We start from the raw sequence: 10,283 nt of genomic DNA on the forward strand, positions 1-10,283 counted from the left end.
AAACATCTGCCCCTGGATCAGCTCCCTTTTAAAGCATTTCTAGCAGTGCCTCCAAATCACTGGCCGTTTTGGACTATCTTGGCCCTACTTTCTCTTAGCAGATTCCGGGTCATGCCTGCTCTTTATCTCTGTTTTCCAGCTGCCAGTTCCAGAATCCGACCTGACAACTCATGCCGAGTCCCTTGGATGTCAGCACCAGAAGAAAGGGTCTGCAGTGGAAAACTTAGCTCACTCCACATCTCTGCATGGGCTCTTCTGGCACAGACAGAAGATCTGCCGCAGAGACATGAGGAAAAGACATCTGCTGAAAAAGGAAGGACCAGCTTTATTTTACCAGTCTGTGTTCCCACTGCAGCTGTGCTTTAAAGACTGCCTTGCAAAGCAGGAATTAAATCCAAAGGTGCTCATGCATCTTCCTTGCTGTCATCCCCTTATCAGTTATCTCCAGCATGCTCTGAGTCAGGAGATGAAAGGATCGTAACACTTATCTGGCCACTTAAGAACATGCTTAACAGCTTGCTGCTAAAGAGGAGGACACTCAAGCCTTGGGAAGCAACTCTAAATTCTGCAAATGGGTTCCTTGGCATTTCTTTGAAAGGGATATTGCTTCTCAATGAGGGATACAATATGAAAAGGAAACCAGGGAGGGAGAAAAAGAGAAAAGTCTTTATAGCAAAGAAAGACTTTCCCTCGTGTCAAGAACACGAAGCTGAGTGACAGATGTGAGACGTATGGCATGTGTCTCTCAGAAGTGACCGAGGATGAGCCAGGAATTGAAAAATTCTTGGGAGACATTTAAGCAGCAAGACTTATGACATGTTTGTCACTAGACCACAAGAAGCTCCGAAAACATGCTCTCCTAGAGACCGTGCAGTGTTACAGCCAAGAATGTTAGTGATCCCCTTACATGCTGCAGGCAGAACTGCTGCATGCAACCCAGCTCCAGCTCTAACAGTTGAAGCCAGGTCACTACACAAGTCCTCTGTGCCTCTCCCATAGGGCCATCCTGCCTGAACCAGCAGGCAAATACACACGGGTTGTGAGACTGTGTCATGACAAGGCATTGGTAAGGGGACAAGTCTTCTGCCTCCTCTCTGGATTTGACCTTCATCTCCTGCTCTTTGTAGAACGACTTGTTATGGTGAATCTCCACTTGGCTGGGTCCAGCTTGCCTTTGTTTACCCTTAGGAGCTGAGTCAAACTGTCAAAACTGCCAAACTGAGTCTGTTCCAAATATTTGAAAAAAAGAGGCCTCAGCGGATCAAGGAGCCTGCAGCAGAACACGACGAGCCTCCCCTACAGAGAACAATTGCTATTGTTGACCAACAGTGGGCTGCTGGCAGGCTACAAGCACGCCGGGAAAGGCTCCTGAGTCCTTCCATGCGTACAGAGCACCACAAGCGTCCTGGAATCTGGCATCCTCTGTGCCCACGGCAATGCCCCAGTGATCCAGCACTGCAGACTTATCAGCCCTGACCCTAGCTCAGCTGTTGACATGGAGAACTGAAGAAGCAGTTGGTAACTGGGAGAGGGGGGCACCGGAGTGCCTTAGAAGCTGTTGCCAGCCAAAAGAACCAAGACTTCAAAGGGCTTATCTTGCCCTGCGTGGGAGAGCACGCAGTGCCTGTGGGCGAGGACAGCTGTTTGTGGGCCAGGCCCTGATTTCTGATAGAAGAAGAGAGAAGTTAGTACCCGGTTTAATCTCCCCTCCGGCACACACAAGGCTACTTTGGCAGGCAGAGCGCTGCACTGCCCTGTTTTTTATGGGATGCTGAACACTGGCCAAAGCAAAGGAAAGCACCAGATACATATGGACACTCACTGACTCAAACAGCGAGCTCTGTTGGAGGGAGAACCCATGAGACTCAGGAGGCGATTACAAGGCACTCTGGCTTTCATCTCCAGATCACCAGTTCAAAGACAACTCAAGCAGCACTGACCAACCTGTAGCCAACTAATAGCCATTTGCTGGTGCACAAGAAATCAGATAAGTTGTTGCCTCCTCAATCCCTGAGAAATCAGGCCAGACCCATTGACGCACCATATGCAAACTCAGGAGAGTAGCAAAGACCAAAGGGAGAAAGAAATCAGCACCTCCTCTGCAGTTGTTAACTCCTAGATCAGCAAGGAGACTCGTGGTGGTTCAGGCTAACCTCCTTCATGCCCAATTTCACGGCATGTGTGTCCAGTTCTGTCAGAAAAGCACGTATCATTCATGCTAACAGAGGGCTGTGTATTGCTCCTTTCACCTTGGTTGTTGATGTCTAAACACCTTAACAAAAACAACGCACTCTTCCAAGGATTGGGGACTCCCGTAGCCCAGGGAAGTCAGGGCTGGTTTGGAGGTACACAGAGCTGGGAGTTCCTCTTTTAAGGAATGTTACTGATGCAGAGCACCTTTCTATTAGAGAAAGGATGTTTTCCAGGCTCTAAAAACAATTAACTCCAAACAACACAGTCAGTAGAAAGAAATATTTATCTTAGCGCTTTTGAAGAGATCAGTGCAGAAGAAGAAAAAGATTAAAGCAAAGATTTAAATGTGTATTAAAAATAGCACTTGAGAAGATTCTTTTAAGGGATAAAAGCTATTTTACAGAAGCAGCAAGAACTACAGGACTTTGCAACACCTCCCCTGCCGTTAACTGTGTAAGCTGCCGGAAATCATTCAAGAGGGTGTTAGCAGCCAAAGCGTCTCAGGAGGAAGTCCATTAGCAGGCAGCAATCTCCTTAATGGATCCTTGGGGTAAGTAGTAGACATTCTGCCTTGCTTATGGACACTCAGTTTTTTTCCACTGCTGTGATTCAAGGGCTGCTCGTGCAGCTATTACCATCCAATTCTCTAAGGAATGCTCCTAATCTTTATGGCAGCCCAATAGCGCAATGAATTCATCCTTTGGGTAGCTTTCATTGAATGAGGACACAAATCGGTTTAGCGAGATATATTCTTTGTACAGCACCTAGCAAAGAAAGACACTGATCCACAAAGAGGAGCCATACACAGTACTGTAAAGCAGGTAAAAGCAACAACAGCTATCGAAACAGAATCAAGGCCTTTGTTTCCCAAGGACAGCATCCTAGCAAAACAAATAAATTGTCTCTGTGGCTGATCTTGGCCTAAAAGTTCTAGCAGAGCTTTGTGCAGACAAAATCATTAAGTCCTCAGCTGTGCAATCAACTGCACTTGAGCAGGCCTGAGACAGTATACAGCCACCCTGGAGAGATGGGAAGTGGCAGGAACCTTCCTGCTGGGAATGAAAAGTGGCACTGCTATGCACAGCACTCCTGGCCCTGTTAAAAGGTAATCTGGGTTTCTCAAAACAGCTCTTACTTATAGCATCGTTTGCCGTTCTTATTCTTTATTGCTAATGAAACAAAAATTCTGACTTACTTTGGATATGTAGAATATTATGGGTCCCCATCCAGCAACCACTACGGGATTTCAGGTTAAACTATTATAACATTGTTATACATCGTGAAACAAACTGGACATGACTGTCAAAAATGACAATGAATTAGGTGTTTCAGCTGAGGGGTGAAAGTCAAACAGAAACACTTTGAAGGGACCTGAATTTTTGGAATTATTGCGCTTCCACTCTCTGAAAAACAGAATCTAAAACAGAGTGCACCAAATTACATCCCACTGGTAAAATGTTGGCCATTTACATAAGGAATTGCCTGAAAGTTTATTTAGGCAGGGATTTTCAAAAGAGGCTCTGGGAGTTAGGAACACAGCCTAGTAATGGGAACAAATCCCCTTAGATTTCAGTGGATTTCTCCAGCTCTGCAGAAAATCTCACCCAGGTTACCCAAATATATTTTTAATAGCATGATTACAAATCTTGAAATACTGCTGAATATTGTGAAATGTTACCTTTTAGCCACATGTCAGAGATATAGCACATCTCAGTTTTTAAAGCTCAGTGTCTTCAGATGAGCCAGCTGTGCCCAAATAAATTAAGAGGACTCTTAAACACATGATGATCTTACATTTGTGTTGTAATAATCAGGTACATTGATGCGAGTAGGTTAGAGAGTGTTGCAGCTTTAATTCTGAAATCCCTAGGATTTATGACTTGAAAACACAAGAAAACCTTGAGCATTATCTGAACACAATTCAATTTCATCTACTTCATCTATTACCGTGCCGAAACCTTAATTTCCCTTGAGCTTGTAACTGACTCTGTGTTAAGCCCTGTGCTCCGTCCCACAGGAGGGGCACTACAAACCTCTCATGTATGGGTATGTAGTGGGGGTGTACATTACCCCATATATTGTATTATTTATACTGAGAAGTGATTCTTGCGTCACAGAACAATTCCTATTAATATTTGAGCTTATCTCAAGTACCTGTGGGCTGTCAGGTTACAGCAAGTACATGACTGGTTTTCTTTTTAATTAGTTAATGCCAGCTCAGTGTTGACTGGACTCCCATTGACGGCTCTCACCAGTTTGCAGGTTAGCTCATGGAACTCCAACCCAACTGTGCTCTCAGCTGCAGGCGAAATTGCAGAAGTGCTTTGGGTTTTTTTTTGCCAACTCCCTTTTATAAAAATTTCTTCCTGCATCTGTTTTTTTTTTTCCTACAAGTTGTGTGGTTTATCCACAGTTTATCAACACCAAAACCAATTTACTTCGGCACCCAAGGCAGCAAAGAAGTAGTTTTGACAAGATACTTCAGAACTGCACACCCCTCAAGGGCTGGCTCTTTGTATTTCAGTGGGTTTTTCCCTAAGAAATTTGAAGGCTTGGCTTAGGGTGCTGCTCTAATAAGAATTGGGCACCAGCTCAATTATGCAGCTGTCCTACTGTTTTTGCACTTCCAAGCCGTGTGTTAAACAGCTGAACTTCATCAGAGGAGCCATACAAAGCTTTCTTACAGCATGAAATGCAGCAAGGCAATCAAAGTGCTGAGGAAGAAGTGATAACAGAACCTCAGCTGACCATTCTTGTGCAGGAAACATCTTTAATATACACTTTCCTCAAAGTTTATCCCTAGAGGAAGCCTGCTTGACGTCTGCTCATCTGAAGTGAGAAGCAGAAGTTTTTAGGAGTCAGTTTTCCTTGAGGCCAACATTCAGGTGAGGTTGGTAAGTCACTGGTAAGTCACTGGAAAAAGAATTCAAGTCTCCAGACAATACCTCTATCTCAAGTTATTACTGAGGGGGGTTAGCACTCTGGAGGGTATTAAGAAAACACAGACCTGAGGTTTCCATCCAAAAAAAGTCAACCTTTTGATTTTATTGTTTATTTTATGTTTCTGGCACTGAAAACTCCCCATTTCCAGCATGAGAGAATGAGAACGGCAACCCAACTGGTATTTCCTCTGCCCCAAGCACAGCTATTGACAGAATTGTACCCACACAGCAATCCAGTCCCTTTGGGTGAAAATTAAGGCTGTGTCCAGAACACTCATTAGTGCAATTACAACCACTAATCGGTTCTTAGGCCGTGTCCTGACTCGGTGATGGAACGTGTTTCATTGCGTGGCACACACCCTTACTCCTCCACTATATGGAACTGACACTTGGTGGTTGAATTTTGGTTTTGATCTTGTGTCTTATAAAAACATGATACTCCCTAAGGGTTCAGAGAGAAGGCAAATAGCCTCTATCAAGTGGAAAGAGATGCTGCAGTTCATGTTCTAGTTGATAGAGAAGCCAGACTGAGAACATAATTATCCTAATTAATTTTATATCTTGAATCTCTTTTTATATAAACAGCAGTTTCAAAGCAGGCCTCCAGCTTTTATGCACTGAGTAGTTGTTTTATCCTGTTGAGGGGCATGTTTGCAATAAATGTTCTTGTTTTGTAGAAGAGGACTTGTGAGAACTCAGGATCCTGAAAAAATACCAGTTGGTCTGTGGAAATTTCCCCCGCACTAACTCCCTCCCACCACTTCAGGCCTGCTCTGCAAGGAGTTCACGAACCTTCCCCGCATCATCATCCTTCTCCGGATCATCTGGGCTTGATGCAATCAACTGTGAAGCATTAGCTCTAAATATACAACTGAGAGGCCAATTCTGCTTCAGCACACAAACACTCATCACAAAGAATGACAAAGCAGAGAGCACAATTTGCAAGAGAAACTTAACAAAGAAATGACTACCTAAATGAGCTGCAGAGAAAGCAAGACTAAGTGGGGGCTAGCCGGTGTTTTACCCTTTGGAGCTGGCTAAAGATAGGGGCAGACTGGCAGGAGTCTCAGAAAACAGGCCCACCCGTGGCCACTAGGTACAGCAGGTTTTGTCCTGTTTTGTTTGTGAAGTTGAATGCAAAAGCTCATTCTGCTTTATTTACTTGTTTAGGTGATTTTTGGCAACTCAGCATGTGTTCCTGGTGCAAATCCTCAGCGTACTGGGCCAAGAGACACAGAATTGAACTTTACGAGGAAAATAAACAGGTCAGTAAAAGAACCCAAGTTCATGATCAGGGCAACATCTCACTCCACAGCTCTTACTCCTCACACAAAAAACATGTTTTACTCTTTCAATCCACTTGTGCTTTAGTAACCAAATAATTCTGGGAAGTATTCAGGGCAAGAGGGAATGTGCTGGTGTCATGTTTTTGTCAACAGCTGTAAAGTAGATGTGCATCAAACTACTCTTTGGTGGTGATGCCAGATATTCCTTGCCCAAATAGGAACACCAAGCCCTTCTGAAGAATTTTTTTGAAGATGTTATTAAGCATCTGATTTGGGGCCAGCTCTGAGAGCTGTTTGTCCAGATTTTTTACTGCCTGCTGAAAAGAAAGTAATACTGCAAATACTTCCCATCAGAACATACCAACAAGCAACTTATCATAATTGCAGTAAAGCTAACAACATTTCCACCGAGTGATTTTTGGCACTGACAGCTGACTCGGAACAGTTGTTGGTGACTAGGACAGATGGACTTCATATTAAAAAAAAAAAAAAGGAAATGAGTACTTCTACTCTGTAGATTTTGAAAAGACTTTTGCAAAATCTAATGTATTAGCAAAACTTCAGAACTAAATCAAAGGGAGATAACTACTTGTCAAGGGCAATAAAGTATCAACATGTCTTATTTTCATCAGGAAATGCTTGAGAAATTTGGGAAGGGCTCCACAGTTCTATCCTCGGTCCAGCATGTGAAGTCCTCAAAATCCAAATGGCCGTTCCATGTGGAAACTTGCAGCAGAGACATCAAGGTAGGACATAACATTGATGTCAACTGTTAACCCTGCTTTCCATGACTGATGCCAATAACTTCCTCTAGTATAATTATGACCATGGCATTTCCCTGATCTTCAGAGTCTCTAGATGCTTTTAGTGCTTGAGCTTGGTATGCGCTGAATACTCCATGCTTCACTGAATTATGTTTCATGGCAACGTCTTAAGACCACGATCAAGAGCAGGGCCCGTTTTGGCAGTAACAGCACAGGCGGAAGCAACCCCTGCTCCGCAAGGCTTATAGTCTAAGAAGCACCCTGAGTTTCCAAAGCATACAGGTCAGAGTTTTGCAGCTTGGGGCCTCAGCATTTCGATGGCTTTGTAAACTTCCTGTTCTGCTTTTTTTAAAATAGTCAGTTGGCATCAAACACATCCTTATGGCCGTACACCTTCTCTGGGACTATCTAGCACCAACCCTGCAGACTTAAGTACATGCTTGATTTTATGTACTGCTGACAGCCTCTTCTTAACTTAGTGGAATGCCTCCCAGTACGTAAAGTCAAGCATAGTTGAGCAGCTCCCAAACTTTTCTATTCTCAGCCCCACTTCTGGCCACTCTTCTGGGCTTGTGACCCCAAATTTGAAAACAGCTGGGAATCTTTGCAGGATGAGGCACTCCAATTTGACTAGAATCCTTTGTATTTAAAGGGGGAGCAAACCTTGTTAGCACTTGGTTTACTCACCAGATAAATGTACTCAGGTCAGAGGTGTGAAACTAGTTCCTTTGGCTGGGTTTAGCAAGAACGTTCATCTGTCTAAACAAATGCAGAAGTATCTGTAGTTCATTTCCAGTCTTGCCATCTTTTAGGCCAGATTCAACAGCACATTTAGGCACTGCTCACATAACAGGGAAAGGAAATGGGGTACCTTTCTACCTTGCAGCCCAGTGGTAAGAAAGAGCTGTGTTAAGTCTGCTGTTGTCCTCATTCATAGCAAGCATCTGAATCCAGAGTTAGCACCTCGATACTCCAAAATCAAGCATTCCCAATTTCTCCTTCTGAAACCATTCTGCTACAAACCACAGTAACACAAGCGAACAGACCGTGGAGTGCGTGGTGGAACCATCTCCTCCTCCCAGGTGGGTGCTCCATCCGGATTTCCAAGTCATCTTCTCACCCTTCCACTCATTTTTTTGTAAATAGTGCCCAAACCCCACTTCACTGACTGCCCAAAAGGCTCCGCAAGGTATTTGGAGTCAGAGAATTGTTTTGTTTTTTTCCTGAGATAACCTGTTTGAAATATTTCAATAAACTTCAATCTTGAGTTAACTCAAAACAGTTATTTATGTACATGTGTGTATTTATATATAAATATATAGACGCGTACACATCCCCATGTATTTTAGTAGCTGAACTTTCCAAATCCGTTGCTGGTGTCACCCTAACCCCACTCCATCCCATTTTCTCCCTCTGCTGTCTGCCCAGGAGGGGGGAGAGCAATGCAAGCCCACCGGCTGCTGTCCCCCTCCTCATCCCCACACTATTAATAGCCAGACAACAAATGAGCCCAAATTCATTCCTGAGCGGAATTAGCAAATGTTTTTGCAATTAAAACTGCAAACATTCATGCGGGGCCCCCGGAACAATAGGCGCCTGTGCCTGGGCTTGAATAGGCACTAGTGTCTGCTCTGCCTGCCTGCCGAGGCTGCACATTCCTGGCACCCTCATCCCTCGACCCGCTCCTCGCTGAGCTGCGGCTCTGTCGCGGATTTTTCCCCTCTCTGGTCCCCCCTCCCTATAACGCCCCGCTCCCGGCGGGCGAGTCCTTCCCCCGGGCGCCGGGGCTGCCCCTGCACCTCCGTCCCATCCCCTGGCCCGGCGGTGCGCAGCCCGTCCCCGCATGCCCTGACCCCGGTGCGGGGGACAGCGCATCCCCCCATCGCCGTGTGGGGCCGGGACGGTGCATCTCCCCCTTGCCCTGCCCCGCTGCGGGACCGGGATCGGGATCTGGACTGGGACCGGGGCAGCGCATCCTCCCTGTCCCGGTGCGAGGCCGGGACGGTGCATCTTCCCCTTCTCCTGCCCCTGTGCGGGACCGGGACCGGGACCGGGATTGGGACCGGGGTAGCGCATCCCCCTCCTGCCCCGGTGCGGCGCCGGGACTGAGACAGCGCATCGCTCCCCAGCCCCTGTACAGGACCGGGACCGGCACCGGCACCGGCACCGGGACAGCACATCTCCCCGCCCCGGTGCGGGGCCCGGACAGTGCATCTTCCCCTGCCCCGATCCGCGGCCGGGACCGGGACCGGGGCAGTGCATCCCCCCTCCCGCCCCAGCGCGGGCCCGGAGCCGGCCCCGGGACCAGGGCAGCGCATCCCCCCTCCCGCCCCGGTGCGGGGCCGGGACCGGGGTAGCGCATCCCCTCTCCCGTCCCGGTGCGGGGCCTGGACAGTGCATCTTTCCCGTCCCCGATCCGCGGAGCGGGGCAGCGCATCCCCCGGCCCGGTGCGGGGCCGCGGCGGGTGCAGATCCGCGCCGGCGGCCCGCGGGCGCGGAGGGAGGCGGCCCCGCCGCCGCTTCCCTTCCCTTCCCTTCCCGCGGGGCCCGGCCGCGACTCACCGAGCAGGGGCAGGAGCAGGAGCAGCGCCGGCCGCCGCAGCGCCATGATGGGGTGTGCGGAGCCGGCCCGCCGCGCCGAGCCTGCGCACTGCCCGGGCGGCGGCGGCGGGGGCGGTGGCGGCGGCGGCGGCGGCGGCGGCGCCCCGGGGGCGGGGGATGCTTCGCTCCCGGCGCTGCGGAGCCCGGGCGGCGCCGGCGCCCGCTGCGGCTGCGGCTGCGGCTGCGGGGGGGGGGCGCCTGCCCGGGGGGGCGGCGGCACCGCAGCCCCGAGCGGGACCTTCGCGTCTCGGCGGATGGCGTGTGTCGGGGGAAACGCCGCTCCGTGAGCGGGGAGCGGTGCTCGTTCAGAACAGTCTGCGGGAATCATTCGCCAGGCGCCAGCAGGACTGGCTGTGCGTGCAAACCTTAAGTCCCCCCCAGAAAGCTAGCCCACGCGGAACAACGCGTTTCACTGTGAACTCTTGACCAGTTCGAAGCAAGCAAGGAACTCCGCTTTGAAATCAGCAAACCCCCGGTTGGGATCACAGAGCGCTGGG

At 48.5% G+C, this 10,283-nt stretch overlaps 1 protein-coding gene across 1 annotated transcript in view; it reads right to left on the minus strand.

Annotated features, from left to right (window-relative positions):
- Positions 1-9,798, minus strand: part of JAM3 (junctional adhesion molecule 3) — a 34,809-nt gene extending 25,011 nt beyond the window's left edge. Inside the window, exon 1 of the mRNA XM_067310118.1 lies at positions 9,748-9,798. Within this exon, the coding sequence (XP_067166219.1) occupies positions 9,748-9,793 (46 nt within the window). The 5' untranslated portion in view covers positions 9,794-9,798. The remainder of the gene's footprint in view (positions 1-9,747) is intronic.
- Positions 9,799-10,283: the final 485 nt, after the last annotated feature.

The sequence above is a fragment of the Apteryx mantelli genome, chromosome 23, assembly GCF_036417845.1.
Source record: "Apteryx mantelli isolate bAptMan1 chromosome 23, bAptMan1.hap1, whole genome shotgun sequence".
In the NCBI taxonomy this organism is placed as follows: Eukaryota; Metazoa; Chordata; class Aves; order Apterygiformes; family Apterygidae; genus Apteryx; species Apteryx mantelli.